The sequence below is a fragment of the Phoenix dactylifera genome, chromosome 14, assembly GCF_009389715.1.
Source record: "Phoenix dactylifera cultivar Barhee BC4 chromosome 14, palm_55x_up_171113_PBpolish2nd_filt_p, whole genome shotgun sequence".
Taxonomy (NCBI): Eukaryota; Viridiplantae; Streptophyta; class Magnoliopsida; order Arecales; family Arecaceae; genus Phoenix; species Phoenix dactylifera.
This window is the reverse complement of record NC_052405.1, coordinates 4,682,586-4,702,773: the sequence shown is the minus strand read 5'-3', so window position 1 is coordinate 4,702,773 and position 20,188 is coordinate 4,682,586. Positions and strand designations below refer to the sequence as shown.

Here is a 20,188-nt window from a genome sequence, read left to right as displayed (position 1 = left end):
TCAAGAGACAGATCAGCATCTAAGGAGCTATGGTTAGATGAAAAATTACATGCAACTACAGGGCTTGATTAAATGTTCAAGTCTTGAATCATTGCAATGAAGGCTGCAAAAGTCCAATTCTGTAATTGGTGTTGGCTCAATGGTTGTAGGCACGGCATATTTTGGTGCATATAAAATTTGTTCCAACTCATAAAGTGATATATCTACTTCACACAAAAGCCATCCATCTATTTCTCGATTGAAAATGGGCATCGATCTTATTTTATCCCAGTGGTCAATTAAAGCGTTTGCAGATAAACTTTTTTTCCAAATTTTCTCAAGGTCGAATATGTTCAATTTCATCGGAAACCATAGTTGCGAATGCTTGTTTAGCAATCATCTCCATGTGGAGATTTAAAAAGTAGAACGTACAAGGGATGAAGCCAAAGGCATTGGGATATTATGACGATTCATAATCCTGTAATTTCATCAAACAAATCATAAAATCAGGCTATAGCAGAGTCTAAAATCAGTCAACCAAATGACATGAAACTAGTCCTAAAACAGTTCTAGCTATAAAAATCTTGTTTTTGAGATGTCATTCAAACCAGTGGAAGCACTATTAAATATTCTTTGGGGTCTGGGGTTAGTATTACACAGTGGGCAATCAAATTATTCCTAAATCGAACTCATTGTGGTGATAAAACCTTCAATTTTCTCCTTTCCTCAATTGTCACAGCTTCATGAGAGTGATGCAGGAGGATCAGTAAAGTCGATGTAGACCACTCTGGTCACTACAAGAGCTGAACAAGATATATGAGCAAGATCCACTATATTAAAAAGTTAAATTGCACAGGAAACTTCTGGAAACCCTAGTTTGCCCATATGGCGTCTGATTGAGGTGTTTTTTTATCCAATACATGAATCCAAATACAGCCCAAATCAAACCAATCGAGATTTTTTTACAACCAAGTAGCACATCAATAGTTTTAAATATTCCCATACATAAAAATCCTGAGGTCTTAAGCTCACCAGGCAAGCACCTCGTTCTCAAAATGCCTGAGGTCCTCCACATAGACAACACCTGGCTTATCTATGAATTTCAATGAGGAACAAGGTATCTTAGACCAAGTGATTTAACTTTGATCTCCATTGCTCGTTTATGATTGGCTGAGAAATTCACAGCTTGACTACCATCGACCATCTCTATTCGTTAAATGGCTAGACTGTCCTTGCATAAAAAGCTTCCAACCAAATTGAGTTGCTTTGTATTCAACTTCTGCTTTTATCCTTGTAATGATGCTGTATTTTCTTGTTTTCTTGTAAGAAGAATAATGCTTCCCACATACATTTAGTAATGTGTACTTCAACTTAATCTGCTGGTGAATGCAGTTGCTTCTTGTATAATATGACTTCTTCCAAGAGCACCTTGAAGCTATCCTAGAATTCAACTCGTTGCATTTGCTAGTCTTTTATCCACTAATTACCATAAGTTCAATTATACTGCATTTTTTTTCGACATAAAGGAGGCTAAGCCACCCCAATTTATTGAATGGAATAGCCAAGTATGATTAATGTAAAAGCATCAGGGACTGCGAAGGACCCACTAGCACCTGAATTACAATTTTAAGAGATCAGATTGCCTTCGCCCGGGCGCTCAAGTCAATATTCCTCATTTCAATGGTGAATTATACCACATCAAATCCTATTCTGTGACAATATGAAGGTCTACGTAAACTAAGTTGTTCTGTTATTCTGGTTTCATTTGTACAGATGTTACTCTGTCTGTACAGCAATTTGCTGAGGATAGTTCTCTGGTTACACGACAAACGGGAGATGGAGCTCAAGATGGCATAGGGCACCAGGTCTTGCCCAGTCCAGAGATCTCACAGAGAAGGGAATCGAACAACATCACCTGCTGCTTTAAGTTCAGCTAAGAAGCAGACCTAGCAAGAATTTTCCAATAATCTAGTGCTTCTTCATGTTATGATAACTATGGCATCAGCTGGTGAATTTATGTCCTCGATGTCGGCCACAGACGCCTTCATGCCTGCAACCTGCTCACCGGCTTCTGCAGATTACTACCTCTAATCTCAGGCTTGACCTTGTCAGCCATTTTTGTTTTCAGGTATAATCCTGAGATGGAAGACTGTCCTTTAAATGTAGCATGAGGTTTTGTGGGCAGGATTTGATGCGTATTATGACTTGTGAGGTCTATGTTTCAACCCAGACTTCAGAGAATTGGACATACCACAAAGCATGATAATTTCCAATGTAAAACCTAACGCAAAGTTTGTCCAGTGGTAGCACATTCTGCTTTATACATCGAGTCCCAGAAGGAATTGTGTCATTTGATGCAGCAAAAGGTGCCTTGAAGCAGTCCATCTTCCCGTTGCCGCTGCAGAGGACTATTTATATTAAATGATCATTCTTTATGAAAGAAGATAAAATAATAGAAAGCAAGAACTTAATCATACCGAAATAGCTTTAATTAAGTAATCTCTTGTTAATTGTTTTGTCTGTGAGGTCTTTCTGAGGCCGTGGTTCATGTATGTATTTCCCTAATCTGAACTGAGTGAAACTATCTAGATCATCTAGCTACTCATGCAATAAGGATGATAGGCCATGTGTCATATAGTAACTGATGGTTATTAAAACTTGATCCTGTAATTGATGGTTACAGTTGCCGCTGTTTTTAAGAATTCATGTACTGCCCTCTGTTAGCTGATGAGTTAATAATTTGATCCAACAAACCGTGATAGATTAATTAAGAATTAAAGATGCCGTTTATTCAACTGATTTCTAACTGTACTGTATTTTTTATCCTTTCATGAGGCTCTCTTAGCATTTCTGGATCGCTCATCTGTTATATCTTTTGACAAATATAAATCTAAATCCAAAGCAGTACACTGTCACTACAAGAAGATTCAATATCTTTTGTTACACTGCCACTCTAGTAAGGATCAGTTAGCCCCCTTTCAGGTGAGATTTAGATTATATCCAAATCTATACAAATCCAGAATCTGATCACAAAACTCACTTGTTCAAAAACCATTGGATGAGGTGCAACTTGGGTCAAGAACAGTTCAAACAGAGTTTTTTTCTTTTTTTTTTAATAAGCAATCATCGACAGTCAATTTTAAATTTGCTGGATGCACTGAAAAAGCAATTTAAGAGACATAGATAAACTGTTTGGCCTGTATGACCAACTTGCCTGCCAACTCAACTTAAGCAGATTGGCATCCCTCCTCTCATAGAGGTGATGGGTGAGGCAAAGTCATATAGATACAGCCCTCTTGCCTCTTGGTACAACTCTTCTCTTCAAGCGAGAGAAATAAAAGAAGATATCAAGCAAGAGTGGAACTGCTACATTAGTAAAATTTTGTTTAGATGGAGAAATCAAATCTATCATGCCCTCTTGAAAGCACATGCATCTCCACCCTGAGAACCCTTCATACGTAATCATTTTAATCAATTTTCAGATAAAAAGCTGTCTCTTGGTTTAGATTATCCCTGCTCTTTTTAATGATGACATACAAGAAAATACACACACAAAAAAATGAGTGCATTTTCCAATTTGCATATGTAAAAAAATAAATCTTTTTAATCAAATGAAATCACAGTCATTCATCTTCCACATGTTATAGCATATACCAAGCACTAATAGTTCATATTTCTATAGGGTAATACTGTATAAACATTTTGTGGCTGTTCCTTCAATTATATAAATATTGGATCAAGCCAACATTCTGTGTCCTGGGGATTTATCTTGCCATCATACTCCTGCTGGTAGATGCACCGTAAGAAGCTAAAATGGAGTGAAACAAGCAGATTTTTTTTAATATAGATTGGGTGGAGCTAATCCCTATCATTTCTATTTTCTGTTCTATGCCCATCAGGCCATCCTACCCTCGAGGGGTTGACTCCAACTAGAACCAACCCCCCATCCTCTTGCCACTCGGGCAAGTGGTGACACCAGCCAAGCAAGCCCTCAGTGGTGAAACAAGCAGATTCTCATGGTCAGTGCTTTTGAATAACAACATATATAATCATTTAGGGACTTATCTAGTAATATTTTACTTGCACTACATGTCCATTTATAATGATAGTTGTGTAAAGGATCTAACTAATACAATTATAATGATATTATTTTATTATTATAACCAAATATTTAAGATAGTATCATTATTTTATTGTTAAGACATCTTTTCTGCAATGCCTAATAACTGTCATTAATATAATAATCCAAAAAATAGAATTTTTTGGAATATTTTTCCGAGGCAGTGGTCCTATCCATTATGACATTATAACAGTAAATAATTATTTAGAGGTATAGTTGCTATATACCGTAACAAAAAGCATGCTTCCAACAAAATTGATGGCATAGTTTGGTGGCTAGAACAGTGAAGGCCTTGACCAAGTGTTTGAAACTCTTCTAAATAGTAAAATGAAAAGAAACAATACAATACAACCTTTCACTTAAGTTTTTTTGGAGTAAAAATAATGGCAGTCTGCTTTTACCAGAAAAAGTAACGGTTACCAGCAATCACAACAAAAGAATAAGATATTTTAATTGCAAAATAACAGTATTATTTCATAAAATCTCTATTCACATGTTAAAATATTTGTTTGGATTAATAGCTATATGAATTTACAAATATAAATACAAGGACAATAGTTAATTTTGCAAAAGATTGAACAGTGAAAAGATCTAATGATGACTGTTATTCTCACTATATATGTAATAGTATACATGGATGGGGGCCTCCAAAGTCACAATAATGGCAATCATAATGTTATAATGTTCATTATTTTATACCATGATGCAAATTTTCAGAAATTGATGTAAACACCAGGAGCTACATGATATTGCCATTCTTTACCTGAAGGAACTGATAACTATTCCCATGTCCAAGACTCAGCACATTGAATAAATCTCAAAGGCTAACTGGAAAGACAAACATAAACAGAAATGGATTGCCAAAATTTAATGAGAATAAACATGCATGTCAATCCTTGTGTGAACCAGTCTAAAGATTAATTTCCCAAGTAATGTGAACATGACATCATGGCATTTCTTTGGAGCTTCAGCTATACATATAAGATACCAGTTGACCAACGTGATGCCATTACCACCCTCAATCAAACAAATCGAGCAGAGCGGTGATATTAACTCGAGGGAAATATCCAACATTTTGCCATCCCCAGGATTTGGACACCGTTGGAATCTTGAAGCGTATAGCTGCATGCCCAAAGCTACTAGCTTGAGCTTAAGCAGGATCGGTAACAACTGATCCACCTAGGGAAAAAAACAAAGTATAGCCTCATCATGACCTTTCTAAGCACAGCCAGTCAATTGATGAGCAAGTTATCTTAAGCCTCATCATGATCTTTCTAAGCACAGCCAGTCAATTGATGAGCAAGTTATCTTATAGCCAAATTGATTCCATGAACATCAGGACTACTGATTATATGTTAATCTTAAGATTAAGATGAACAGACGCTGTTGACTAGTAACGTGTTTCAAAATACTTGAATGACATAAACAAATAAGTCAAAAGGAAGGAAAGCAAACACATCTTAAATTAACTTGATGGGATGGGGTGTGGAGACTAGAATGAAGAGGCACAGTGGCACACAATGTGAACTTACAGATTACGTAATTGCTATCTCTTGGCATCTGATTGCTGCTTTCTGTTCTGTTGAATTGACCGAGGGACAAAGGCAAAGCCACGGGCACGGCGGTGACCAAAGCTTATGCATGAAGGAGTAGAGTCTGATGTGCTTAGCTTGGATACAGCCGAAACAAGATCATCTATCTTCTCTTCAACTTCCATATCTGTTTCCTTTGTCTCCTCAGGACCAACTTGCTTGGGTTGATATTTCTGGCATGGTTGCTTCAAAGTTTTCCTATCAACATCCATATGTGTCTCCATAGTTTCCTCCCCCCTATAGGCAGATTGCCAACGTTGATATTTTTGGCGCTGGTGCTTGCATGAATGTGCCTTTCTGTAGAATTCAAATGAACGAGGAAACTTGTGTTTGTCTACAAGGTGCTGTTGTCGGCTTTTATAGCTCTTCAGCTTCACTCCACAGCCTTCCACCAAACACTCATACTGTTTCAGACATAATATATATACTTTGAGTAAGGGTGACACATTCAACTACAATGAGAAAATATTCTGCTAAATCTTAACATTAACGCAAATTTGATTCTGTAAGTCTAAATAAAAAGTTGTTGGCAAAACCACTGCATATCCTTATTCCTGAAGAACAAATGATACAAAAAAATGATTACAAAAGCATTATCCCTTTCCAAGGATTGGCAGGGTTTCCCCTACCAAGTGGAGATTAACCTCCTGTCAGAAATATGTAGACTTCCATTTGCCCACGAACTTTGAATCTTAATCATCCTCTCCAACTAAAAGGCCTAGGTCAGTTGAACAAGTCCATCTGGAAATAAATCAAGGCTCACCATGTACTCATTCCGAGGTTAAGTAGCCTACCCACAAGGGAAGACTAACTTATTATATATGGCACAAGAAAATAGTATAAAACAATTTAGGTCATAAGCAACTCTCTTATCAAGATAATTCCACTTATGCCACAGCAAAGTCATAGGCTAGGTCATCAGTGGTTTGCTCTACATGAATGACCCAAAAATCTTCCATTACAGCAATATCCTTGTTCTCAATATTAAAAAGTAAATTCTCCTAGTGTAACAATCATGAGAAACCACCAATTCAGAGCAGGAAAGTAGAGCAACAGACCATGGAATCTGTTAACGTACAAAATGCACCCAAACAGAAACAAGGAAAGCAAGAAAAAGAATGAGAAAACACAATGTCACTATTAACTGAGATTATCAAAATATTGAATATACATATAAAAATTTAAACAATTTCAACTATACATAATAGAGAGGACTTACCATTGGAAAACCACGTGCAACCTTTGCTTCAAAGAAGGAATCATGTGCTTCAGAGATATGTACGCTAAGTAATCGTGATGTTGGGTAAACCCTTGAGCAGACTGAACACGAAGCAGTGTGCCGAGCATGGTAATGATCCTCAAAGTCCTCTAGACAATTTAACCGAGCACCACAGCCAACAATAGGGCACAATAAATTGCTTCCAAAAATATGAAGTCATCCATGATATGATCAGTAATAAAATTGGGCATACCAGAAAAAGAAGAAAGTAATAAGCAATGTGTTTAATAAAAAGATAAAGCAATACAAAATCATACAGCATATTGGACATAGAAAAAAAAAATATGAATGCATCCAAAAAAGACATTACAGACATAAGTTCTGTCAGTTACTTAGTCAATTGCAAAATCATCACTTTTGAAAATCCAATATCATTCAATATTTTTGACTAAAATTCTTCCATGCAACATATACAGTGATTGCGTGAAGCATAAGGTGGGTTGTTATCCAACCACATAGATATTATTATAATGATATCCCACAGCCCTTTCAATTGTTTCTAAGGTTTTTGTAACCATCTATCTGTCCAATATCAATTTATCCGACCCATATTGTGCAAAGCCTTGTGACTGTTATTTACATGTTCATGGCTTGCTCTGGCATGCTTCTAAGAAAGTGTGCTTATGAAGAAAACAGAAAATTAAACTTAGTACTATGAGTTCTGTGAGGACCGTGCAGGTGTATGTTTAGTCCTACATCGGTTATTCGCTGGGTAGATCTTGGATACTTATATAAGATCAAGAAACTCAAATAATACCTTTCGGCTAGCCTTTTTGGTGAGATCATGTGCTGTTGCAAATGGTATCAGAGCGGATCCGACTCATAACCTATGTGAAATAGAGAACATTGCAGTACAGATCCATTAGAGCTGACCACGGGCCGATCATGGTGCTTGTGATTAGATTTGAATGGATTTGAACCTTTAGGCCTGACAAGGACATCAGAGCTTAAATGGAGGGAGTATGTGAGGATCCCTGCGGGCGTATGTTTAGTCCCACATCGGTTATTCGTTGGATAGATCTTGGATACTTATATAAGATCAAAAAATCCAAATAATACCTTTCAGCTATCCTTTTTGGGTGAGATCCTGAGTTGTTGAAAGGTCGATGCAGTTGAATGATTTTCAAAACAAACTTTAGCCTAATGGTGCATACATTAGCTACCTACCAGAGATAACATTACAGAGAGTTACCAATCGCACCTATTACCGATAAAATATAGTAACATCTTTCCTCTCTCAAATTACCACCGTGCAGTGGGGGTGGTGGGGTTTGAAGGGCACAATCATGCTTCTTCTTTTTTTTGTGTGTGTGTGTGAGAGAGAGAGAGAGAGAAAGCATTTTTAATCCCGCATCATCACATCCACATTCTACCAAGTTACTGAAGAAGAAGGATGAGAAGAGACTCACCCTATAGATGTGCACCACAAGCTTACATCATCACATAATCTGACCACAAATTAGCCTTTTGTATCCTCAACATCTTGCATATCATCTGCCATCACTCAAGTGAATGCATCTCTAGATTCAGAAAGCTATGTAATGTACCACAAGTCTAGAACACTCATCTACTAAAAGTCTAAGTAGGATCGTCCATCGAAAGACTTGTCAACAAACAAAAAGAAATATAAATAAATGTTCAAATATGTGTTATTTAATAGAGCTCCACTGCTTCTCACGTGCACCACAATGATGCTACAAACTCGCCACTTAGAAGGGCACACCATTAGGTTAAAGAATAGAATATCTTCAAAGTATAATCTCTATACTTCTAAAATTATTGAGGCAAACAATGCGGTGTCTTGGGTAGCTTCTCAAGTTGCCAATCACTCAGGCATGGTGCTTTGGGATTCTATTTTCTCTTTTCCTGGGCATTTTCATGATATTTTTGAACTCAAACTCCAGGGGTTGTACATATACTAGAGCTTGTTAATAGTTGCCATCTTAAAATTAAAAAAAAAAAAATAATGATAGGGATGTGCAGAGAACCCATAATTATGAGGAAGAATTAATTTGAGGTTTCAATATATCAAATGATAAGTTTATCGATTCTCGTTTCAGAGCAACTATCACAATTTTTTTTTACAAGGTTTTTATGATTTTATAGGACCTAAATTTAATTCTAAAAATAAGAAATCTCTACTTATCAAGACAGCTAAAAGGTGAAAAAGTAAATAAATAACTTTACTGCCATATATTTGAGGATGAATTTATAAACAACAAAAACAATTGAGTCAAGAAGATCTCTGCTGATGCTCAGAGTGCTGTTGCAGTTTTTGGCTCCCTTTGTTAGTGGGCTTATAGAATGTAAAAGGTCTTGGGCCGGCTGAACCTTCTCAACAAATAAACAAGCAAACAAACAAACAGATAAATAAATAAATAAATAAAAATAAAGGCACTCATATTGCCTATGATTCAGACAGGTTCACTGCAGATGCTAACAAGCTAGAAAATTATCTTAACTAATGGCTGAGATTTCCCCTTAACACATCTGAAACCACTCAGTGGTACACCTTGAAGTGTCAAGTTAATCAGTAGAATCTATGGCGACGCTCCAATGGATGTTCTGTATTACTGTCAATTATCAGTGGTACTCCTACAACCATTCAATATTCCTTTCAACACCGCCTCCTATTCTACTGCATAATTCCTCAAATAAGCATAAACACAAACACGAGCTCTATCCCCCACTTTAGGATCAGATTTATGTACTATAATGATTCACCAATAATTCATATAAGTTAGTCTTATTCTCACCAATAATTCATGGATGTCAATCTCAAATATGAAATATTTGCCGCCAATTATCTAAGCCGAGTACCGTCTATCAATCAATGGCTTCAGGTTAAAATCTCACATCCATTCTCCTTCTCTCCAACTTGGCTTTTTTTATTCACGACACCAGCTCTCTTTATTGTGACAACTCGTGCGCTGGTCAGTACTCAAATTACTGATAATCAACTTTTCTATGGTTAGAGCAGCATCTTGAGACCATCACCCCATCGAACACTTCTAGTTGCATCTAGCTGCTTCATAAGTCAAATCTATTAGGAAACAAGTGGACTCCTTACAAGAAGTCAGGCAATCACATTCATCTTCAATATCTATTGGGTCTCTTTTTCTTGACCTATGATAAGTTCTAAATCTCATAAGGTATTAGTAGCTGAATATCACATGAGACAAGGCATTCAGATGATATGGGCCAAGGAGCTATCACCTGCTATAATCATGGTGAAGATCAAGTGTACATTAGGCCTTGTTTGGGAATGCTTTTGGAGGGCCAAAAAGAGCTTTTTGGATGGCAAAAGAAACTTTTAGGTGATTTGGTAGTGTTTGGTAAAAAAATAAAGACAGCTTTCTAGTCACTCGGAAAGTTTGAAAAAGTCTATTTATAGAAGCTACATCTTGGCCTTGTTTGGGATCGATGTTGGTCGTAGAACTTGTGTCAATAAAACTTTTGAAAGTAGAGTTTTTTGCTAAAAATTGTTTGTTGTTTCGTAATTATATTTTTAAAGTGTTGTGGAACTTTAACTTCTATTTGGACACCAAACTAAAAGTGCTTTTAGTATGAGAAAATGACAGTAAAGAACATTGCATGGTGCTTTCAATTTTTGAACTCTTTGTACTATCAAGAATTGTTATTTAAAGTATTCTTAATTTACAAACTATTTATTTTGAATAGTATAGTCTTATAATAGTATAATATTGTGATAAGATAGTACTATATTATATGAATATAATAATGTTATACTACTAAAATATGATTATTATGATATAATAATGATAGTAATATAGTATTGTCAAAATATTATTATAATATAATATAATATACCGTAATACAATATAATGAAATATACTATTGTATAGTATAGCATAGTAACATAATATAATAAATATAATATAATATAATATGATGTAATATAATATATTATAATAATATAAAATGTAATGTAATGTAACTATTATTAGTTAGGAATTATGATACAATATTTTGATATAAATTATTACAGTATTATTAAATATTATTATCTTAAAATAGTATTACATTATACAATAGTATCTAATATTATACTATAATATAACAGTATTATATGCTTTATTGTAATAAAATAGTATTATATTATCATATTATTTTCAATATTAACATAATATAGTGTAAAGTATTGTCAATCTATAATTTATATATTTATTTTAATTTAAATATTACAAAAATAATGTAATTATTTTTTAAAAGAAGATTACCAAGTAACAAGAATGTCCATTATTAAAAATCGGACTTCTTAATTCTAATAGGAACAATAATGTAACAAACAATATTCTTGTTTATTTAGATACAAAATACTAAGATACAAAGCACAATATCCATGTTACAAGCATAATTTTATAAAGAAAGAAGTCAACAAGTCATAAGAACAGCCGCAATACGATCACGTAGAATATTCATCTCACAGTTACTCATTGTTTAACATTGCTCCATACACAGTTCTTTCTATGGTTCATCAATCTCTAAACAATCAAAAAGGAGTAGATCCTCATCATCATTACAAGGTTGGCACTCAAAACCTTTAATTATATGATTATGTCATGAATGGTTATGGAAGCCTACCGTAATTTGAACTTGTTTATGATAAGAAAAGCTTGGCATTGTACTCAATATTCTCCATCTACTTTTCCAACATTCAAATACCCTCCTAATAATGCATCTTATTGGAAAATGTGCATGATTAAAGATTTCATGCATGCCTCTTGGTTGACTTCCACATCAAAAATTTGGTAAATGATACCTCTTTCCTTTGTATGGCCCCATATATCCCATCATGTGAGAATACCTTGTATCTACCAACTAAAATTTATCTGTCTAAATATATAATATACATTAGGTCTTTACACTTATGTATGGAAGTTAAAAATATATGCCTATTATATTAATATATTTTATTGAAAGATACCTCCAGGTGAGTGTGGAAATTAGAGCTCTTCTCTACGTATAGCCTCTAAAAGAGCAAACAGCATCTTTTAAAAACTCTACTACCAATAACAATCCCAAACAGGGCCTTAATATACCAACACGCAACACCACTAGCAAAATAAACTGAAGGGCATCAACACCTTTGCTATTTCACATGATCTGAGGTTGTAATGCAGCCCTTGGTTATCTACTCCCTCAACATTAGTTTTTTGTGCAAACAAAAATTGTCTTTCAATGCTCGGACAACTGATATGAGTACCACTTCTTCCATTAAATTTGGTACTACTCCAACCAGAAATGATGAGTTGCTCCCTCATGCTTCAGCTCATAATCAACTTGTGCATGGTTTTTCCATTTTGTCATCGCTATATTCAAAATGCTATGCACCGAGGATCTATGACTTATTTCAATTAAATTGATGATCAATCCACATCTATTCTGACATTGAGCAACAACAATGCCACTCCAAACTGAAGAACATCAACATGTTTGCTCTTACACACATCTTATGGTTGTAATGAACCTTTCTTATTGTACACTTACTCAGTATTATTTGTTTATTCCAATCACGTAATCAATTTGCATACTACTTCTTCCACTGAATCTGGTGCTGCTCCAACTAGATGATGGTAAGCTATTCCCAAATGCTTCACTTCAGAGTCCAATTGCGAGTGGTTTATCCCATTTTACCATCTCTCTTTCCAAAACTAGTCTATGGTTCATGAGGTCATTTGTTCATACACAATGCTCAATTTACAATATTGTAATTTCAGTATCCATCAACAATGCATCAAAAGCAAAGTTTCACTTTTAGAATGAACACAAGATTATAGAATTCTAGATGATGCATCAGTCTTTCCACTCAATTGGTGCTAGAATGCCCGGATGGGATGGGTAGTACCAACATAGAATAGAAAATTGAAATTGAATTGTTAGGATTGCTACATAGAAAATAGCTACATATGTGTTATTTATTTCAAGAGAAAGCCTTGATAACTACAACAACCAGATGCCAGAAAAGAAGCACATGTTTTTATATGTCAGCATAACGCTTCTCTGGACAATTTATCTTTAATCAACAACAAGACAAAGATAAGCACAGAAAAGATGTTTATAATATTCCTTTATGTAAAATCCATGTAATTGGAAAAAGAAAAATACTTTAAAAAATACATACGTGATGCCTCCACCCTCCATTTTCTGAAGCTGATACCGTTCATCTTCAGTTAAATCTAGTGCAACCTAATCATGAAGGATCAAAGAAAAAGAACATGAAGATACCATACTCTTAGTTATAAATTATGCATGCTCTTACTTGAATATGAATTCTTAGGGAAACAAGTTATGCATACATCCAGAAATTGACAGGTGCAGACATAAAATTCTGAAGTTAAACCAATATCAATGCAAAATGAAACAACACCATTGAAAATCAAATAATAAAAAATAACAACTTATATGGCTTCATCTCTATGTGTGAGAGAGATTTTAGAAATTTTCACAATATATGGGGCGATACAATAGGCTGATCGAGACCTTATAAGACCATCAGGCACAGTCCCAACCCCTTGTTGGTGAGTATAGCATTGCGGAAGCCAATCACAGCTATCTAGTAGATCTGGTCATCAATATGTTCTTCCAATTATGCAAAGTATTTTGTTAACTGCAACAAAGTTATGTTCAAAAAGGTCAGCCTGAAGATTGCAATAACCTAGAAGTTGTGTAACATGCCTCAGTCATTCTACCCTCATCTCTGAATGCCTAAAATACCTACAAATCTATCAAGTTTCTCTCCCACATCATTTACGTATATTAGGACTCCTAATCTTCATGTTTGCATTGAAGATTTATGACTTCTAATTGTATTCAATGTTAGAACATCCTGACTGTCATTTGATGGATATATTTGAAAGATTGCACATATTCTCATTAATCAAGTGAACCAAAACCTAATCACAACATTTCCATTCAAATGTTTTCTCCAATACACGATTGGACATCTGACAATTTTAAAGGCTTTAAAACCAAGAATAGTGCAATTGGGTTCCATGTAAATGACATCACAATCCAAATGATGTTGTGGACGAGTATGTTGAAGTAATTTATGTCGTATTATCTGATGCATTGGACATATGCATTAAATTACAGTAAGTCGTGAAACCACAGAGAAACATGGATGCAGCTAGAGTTCTAAGAAATTGCTGGTGGACTTATCCATAGTGTATGGTATACATGTGTTGGTTGTCAGCTTCCAAATGTCGTGAGTTGTAGCTAACAAGTTCCTGATTTGAGTTGGATTGTCCAACCAATACAATCCTAGGTAAGGTTAAACCACTTTTATGGAGTTCATCCAAGATTCGATATTTCTAAAATTAATATAAAGAAAGACTATTTATGATTAAAGTTAGAGGCAACCATGAGAAAAACAAAGTGCAGACAGAGTGACGGGCTAACTCATAACTCTTTGAAAATCAAGGTAAACAAAGCCTGTATACAGAGCATCGAGTTGCAGTTTGGCTCAAAATGAGCTAGCAATTGAAGCAGCTTCCAATAGGGGCTAAGGCAAGAAGGTAAAAGAATCCACAATCAACAGAATAAGAAAAAAGTCAAAGAAAGGAACAAAATCCTCATGGTAAAGGTTCAAACTTTAAGTAGAAAGCATGTGTAAATACAAATCTAAACGAATGCTATTTGTTTAAAAGATCAGTTCCAGGTTTACAAATAAATGATTAAAATTCTTCATCGTGGAATATACAGTGCACCCACAAACAAACATTCGCATGCTATAAGTTTATGAGCCACCACGGATTTTACCTAAAGACCAGATTCTTGAAGGATCAATTAAAAAAATAGATTTAATTTCATCTGATCTGTACCATGAGGAAAGAATGAAATCAGTAGTATAAAAGTATTTTTGCGGTATATCGATCGGATGCTGCTGTTGCCCCAAAAAATGCTGTAGCTTTTCATGCATAAAAACTAATGCTATTCGGTGCAAAAATCTTTAAAAAATCGGGAAAAGGGATAGACTGATGAACTACTCGAGTTCCCAGAACTGTTCAAGAGACTGATTCAGATAAACCAATAAGTCCAACGAATTTAGCAAAATAACGTACAAAAAGCAGGGGAGTTTTGACAAGAATGACAGTAGAAAGAGAGGGGAGGAGCGAAGAACGATTACCTGCTTCGCGATGAGCTCGCGTTCGATGTCCCCCGCGGCGAAGAAGGGATCGCCGGGCTTGAATGTCCGGCGAGCTGGGACCCAGAACGGAAACCCTAACCCTAATTCCTCTTCGCCTCCAACCGCTTCCATTCTCGGCTCCTCTCTTCCCCCCTCTCCGCCCTCTCTCTCAGTGGAGTACTCGTTCAGATCGAGTGAGTTAGTTTTTACCTCAATACAAATATTAACCCTAAGTGGCTTCGCCTTACCTCAATTTAGCCGTTAGATCAGTTATTCTAATATTCCCCCAACGCCCGTTTATTTAGCAGTAATTTACCATGTTGTGGGGAGGGGAGGGGGCTTTGAATTTAGTCCCACATCGACTAGTAGCGGAAAGGTTCCATGCCTTAAATGGGAGGTAGAAATCCTTTCCTCTCGAGGCGCTTTTTGAAGGGCAAACCCGTGAGGGCACCAGTCTCCCCCCGTCAGCAGCGGACAATACCTTGGGAGGAACGTGGTCCTCTTTCTCTGCTAGCTTAATGTGGGCTATCCTTCAGGACTGTGGGGGCCCCCGGCGTTAAAAACCGGCAAGGAACCTTCCCGCTGGGGGGGCTATGTTGTAGGGAGGGGAGGGGGCCTTGAATTTAGTCCCACATCGACTAGTAGCGGAAAGGTTCCATGCCTTAAATGGGGGGTGGAAATCCTTTCCTCTCGAGGCGCCTTTTGAAGGGCAAACCCGTGAGGGCACCAGTCTCCCCCCGTCAGCGCTGGACGCGCGGGCCGGAGCGGCCAAAGCGGACAATACCTCGGGAGGAACGTGGTCCTCTTTCTCTGCTAGTTTAATGTGGGTTATGCTGTTGCGCGAGGCTCCGGCCAAAGCACCGTCCCCGCAACATACCATGTTGACCGTTACAGTAGATTTAAAGCTCGGCATATTGGCTGCCATGTTGCATTTAGGAGTAAATTATATAATTTTTTTTAAAAAAAGTATATTCATTATACTTACGTCTAATAGTGTATAAAATTTACAGTTATATCCAATTAAATTAATGGCATTAATAAAAGTATTTATCTTATATAAAAAAGTTAATATTAACTTTAAGTAAAAAAAAATACATATATCTTCTTATGCCCTTAAAGCTATTTTGATCATTTTACAAATTTTTACCATTTAAGATTAACGATTTGACTAAATTTCTATTAAGTTATAGATTAAAATATTGGCTAAAAATAAATCTTGCATCCGTATGATTTGAACAGAAAATTATATCCTGCACTTCGCGATTATGTACTGTTGAGGGAATGCAAGTTCCCCCGAGTACATGAGAACCTTGCCGGTACGGGACCGATGACGGCCGACCTCGGGCGGCCGAACTTGATGACCGACTTAAGAGCGCCCGACCCCGGGAGTCGGACTCCACCAACTGTCCACTATGGGTACTTTCCCCTACGAACCAACGCAGGATCACGCCTTAGGTGGCTTGCTCCACAATTAATACGCCCGACCTGGCGCCCCACCAAGCATCTAGCTTCAGGGCTCTTGACCTCGGAAGTCCGACCTCGCCGCCCACCTACCGCGGTTGCACCCTTCTGAAGTCCAGTCAGGGGCCATATCCTGCCACCGCCTCCAGCATTTAATGCGCATGATCTCTGCAAACCCCCGACTCACTCAACAATTAATGTATATCTCTGACTTACTCAACAATTAATGCATATCTCCGGCTCACTCAACAATTAATGCGCGTGGCTCCTATCATCTACGGATCTTCGTTCCTCCACGGCAAATCAACTCGGCAGCGTTCGGTCAGCCGTGACAACTCTCTGATCCCGGCTTTCCCTCCGACGTCAAGGCATTAATTCACCTGGTTGCGCACCAACTCAAGCGACGTGCTGAGTCGTACGTCAACCTCGCCCCATCACATCACAGGTAATCCGACCCCCCTATAAAAAGGAACCCCTCCTCCTCAGTGGGGGGTTGGACTCAGAAAAAGCCCAGCAGAATATATCTCCTTCCTTCCTCTCTCCTACTCAAAAAAATTAAGCCCCCTCTCTGACTTAAGCATCGGAGGGCCGGCGCCGGAAACCCCGGCCACCGGTTTTCTTTTGCAGGCCCCCCACGGAGGACGCCGCTCGCCGACGGATCGCCGCCCCTCAGTGTTCGCCGGAGCTCCTCCTCCTCTGCCGACGGTCGCCCCCGGGTCCAATTTCCAGCAACAGTTGGCGCTAGAGGAAGGGCCCGAATCGCGGTCATGAAGTTGAGAAGTAAGGGAGCCTCCAACGCTTCCCGGCATCTTCCGCCGAGTCCTAGACACTCCGTCCAGAACTCGCCTTCTCTGGCTGATCCGGTTCCTCAAGTTCAGCCGGAACAGTTTAGCGCCCTGGTGCAGCAAGTCCAGACCTTGGCCGCCGCCGTCCAAGGCCTGCGGCGGGAGGAAGCCCTACCTACGCTCCCCCCGCAGGCCCAGATCCCGCCGGTGCTTCCTCCGAACGGCCCGATTCTCCAAGGCCAGAACCTTCATGGCTCTTCCAGGGCCATCAATGAAGAGCGAGTGTCCCCTCAGAGGGAGCTACCGGGGAGAAGCCTAGACAAAGGACCGCAGCTCTCCGAAGCCGAGTCGGCCCCGGACCGCCGTGAGCCGAAGCAAACTACGGTGACAATCCCTCGGGTTGGGGAGCTCGACAGGAAAGTCGAGAATCTGGAGCGCCAGATTGAAGCGCTCCACAGCAGGAAGGCAAGGCACGAGGGGGATTTTGAATTCACCACCAAGTCCCCCTTCCAGATCGAGGACGAGCCGGTCCCCCCGAGGTTCAAGATGCCTCAAGTGGAGCCCTACAGCGGAACCACCGACACCCTCGACCATTTGGAAAGCTATCGAGCTCTCATGGCACTGCAAGGGTCCTCGGAGGCTGTGCTCTGCAAGGCCTTCCCAGCGACCCTCCGAGGGACAGCTCGGCTTTGGTTTTCCGGACAAAAGCCGAGCACGGTATCCTCTTTCGAGCAGCTCGGCAGGCAGTTCGCCACCAACTTTGCTGCCAGCCGGCACCAGCGGCGGACATCGGACTTCCTCCTAGATATCAAGCTGTGGAGTGATCGATTAAAACCCCGTTTGATTTTGATGAGCTCAAAGCATTGGAGTATATCTTGTGATTACTAATGAATTCAATTGAGTGTTTCAGTGAAAATCCTGTCCAAGTGTCTCTAGACTTGGTTCATAGCATTTTGGATAAGTTAAGAAGTCTGCATGAACCAGTGTCTGAGATACGAGTCGACTCCCGAGTTTCACGAGTCGACTCCAAGCGTATCAAGGTCACTGGCACGAGCTCGAGTCGACTCCTGATCAGTACGAGTCGACTCCGACTGAAAACAGACAGAAGGACAGAAGAGCAGTTTTTCAGGTCTGAGATTCGAGTCGACTCCAGTGGAACGCGAGTCGACTCCCAGTGGTACACACAGAAAAAGTCAGAGAGCGTTTTATGGACTCTGAGATTCGAGTCGACTCCAGTGGAACGCGAGTCGACTCCCAGCGGTACACAAAGAAAAAGTCAGAGAGCGTTTTATGGACTCTGAGATTCGAGTCGACTCCAGCAGTACGCGAGTCGACTCCGAGACTGTGCGACCATCGACAGACAGAAGACCATGTTACTGCCTCTGAGATTCGAGTCGACTCCCAGACAGCTCGAGTCGACTCCAAGACAAGCTTCACGTCAAAAGGCAGAAGACCAACTTTCGGAAACTGAGAGCCGAGTCGACTCCAAGGAAGTTCGAGTCGACTCCAAGACTGGATGAGCCAAAAGACAGAGAATCGGGAGTTCGGGCTCTGAGATTCGAGTCGACTCCCAGGACAGTCGAGTCGACTCGAGTGGACAAAATTCAAATTTGGATCCACGGACTACAGAGGATGAGCCGACTCCAAAATTGCCAGGTCAGCGCCAGAAGTTGGCGAGTCGACTCCGGGTCAAGACGAGTCGACTCCCAGTCAAGACGGCAACTTTAATTCAAACTGGGAACAGTTGCCGAGTCGACTCCGGAAAAGCTCGAGTCGACTCCTGCTACAGCCGAGTCGACTCCTGATCGCGCGAGTCGACTCCAACCCACCGGTCACATTGTCAAGCTGCGCAGAGTGTGCAGAACGGCCAGAAAAAGCAGAGTAACGGCTAGTTTCCGTGGGGGTTGGCTTAAATAGCCACAGAAGACTGTAGCAAGGCAGAGAACACACATTCCACTCCTAGCATTCAAGTCTTCAAGCTCTCTAAGTGCTCTTCAACGAGAAAAAGGGAAGATCTGCATTTACTGCTCCACCAACATCTTCCCAGCATTCAAAGCTTCCTCCTCCTGCTTTCAAGTCGATCACTCTTTCAAGAGGAGACCGGAGTTCCAGAAGCCACACCTCTTCACCATCTTAAAAGCGTTTGAGGGCTTCTAACTCCTTTACGATTATATTGTTTTAAATCTGCTTTTTGAGAAGCTATTTTCTGTTTTCTTCTATCTCGTGTATTTACTTGATTCAATCGGGGGATTGAATCAAGGGGATTAAGGTTGGTTGGTGAGCCGGTTTAAAACCAACGAGTGTAAGGGTTTGATTGTGAGCCCGGAAAAACAATCGGGGTTGGTTCTAGTCGGTGAGCCTGGGAAAACCGACCGAGTTCGTTGTGAGCTCGTAAAACAACAAGTTCGGTTGTGAGCTTGCAAAACAACCGGCTGTAATCCAAGGGGGTTATAGTGAAATTCCCAAGTGAGACTTGGGGAGTGGACGTAGGAGCAAGGGTTAGCTCCGAACCACTATAAAACTTTGTGTTTCTAGTGCATTGTCTCTCATCTTCTTCCCCACACATTACTCACAGCACTTAGCTTTAATTAAATAACTGGCTATAGTATTTAGTTAATCATCCACAAAGTTTTAATTAGCTAAGTTAATTTAAAAACCCAATTCACCCTCCCCCCCTCTTGGGTTGTCTATCTGGGCAACAAGTGGTATCAGAGCCAAAAACTCTTCCACTCAAGAGTTAAAAGATCAAAATGACAACCCCATTTGGATCTTCTCACATTGAGGGTCAGTCCACCCAAAGACCTCCTTTCTTCAATGGATCCG

At 39.1% G+C, this 20,188-nt stretch overlaps 1 protein-coding gene across 3 annotated transcripts; it reads right to left on the bottom strand.

The window, feature by feature from the left end:
- Positions 1 to 1,527: 1,527 nt before the first annotated feature.
- Positions 1,528 to 15,310, bottom strand: LOC103719806 (zinc finger protein 511). 3 transcript variants are annotated; one of them, XM_008809213.4, is made up of 5 exons: positions 15,120 to 15,310; positions 13,116 to 13,180; positions 6,911 to 7,109; positions 5,632 to 6,095; positions 1,528 to 2,387 (listed from the first exon to the last, which is right to left on the bottom strand). In XM_008809213.4, the coding sequence occupies exons 1-4, from the start codon at positions 15,249 to 15,251 to the stop codon at positions 5,646 to 5,648; spliced, it is 846 nt and encodes a 281-aa protein (XP_008807435.1). In that variant the 5' UTR covers positions 15,252 to 15,310; the 3' UTR covers positions 1,528 to 2,387; positions 5,632 to 5,645. The 3 variants fall into 3 exon arrangements, with proteins under 3 accessions (XP_008807435.1, XP_008807434.1, XP_017701370.1); XM_008809212.4 differs by having other exon boundaries at positions 1,528 to 2,377; XM_017845881.3 differs by lacking the exon at positions 1,528 to 2,387 and adding an exon at positions 4,932 to 5,278.
- Between the last annotated feature and the right edge of the window lie 4,878 nt (positions 15,311 to 20,188).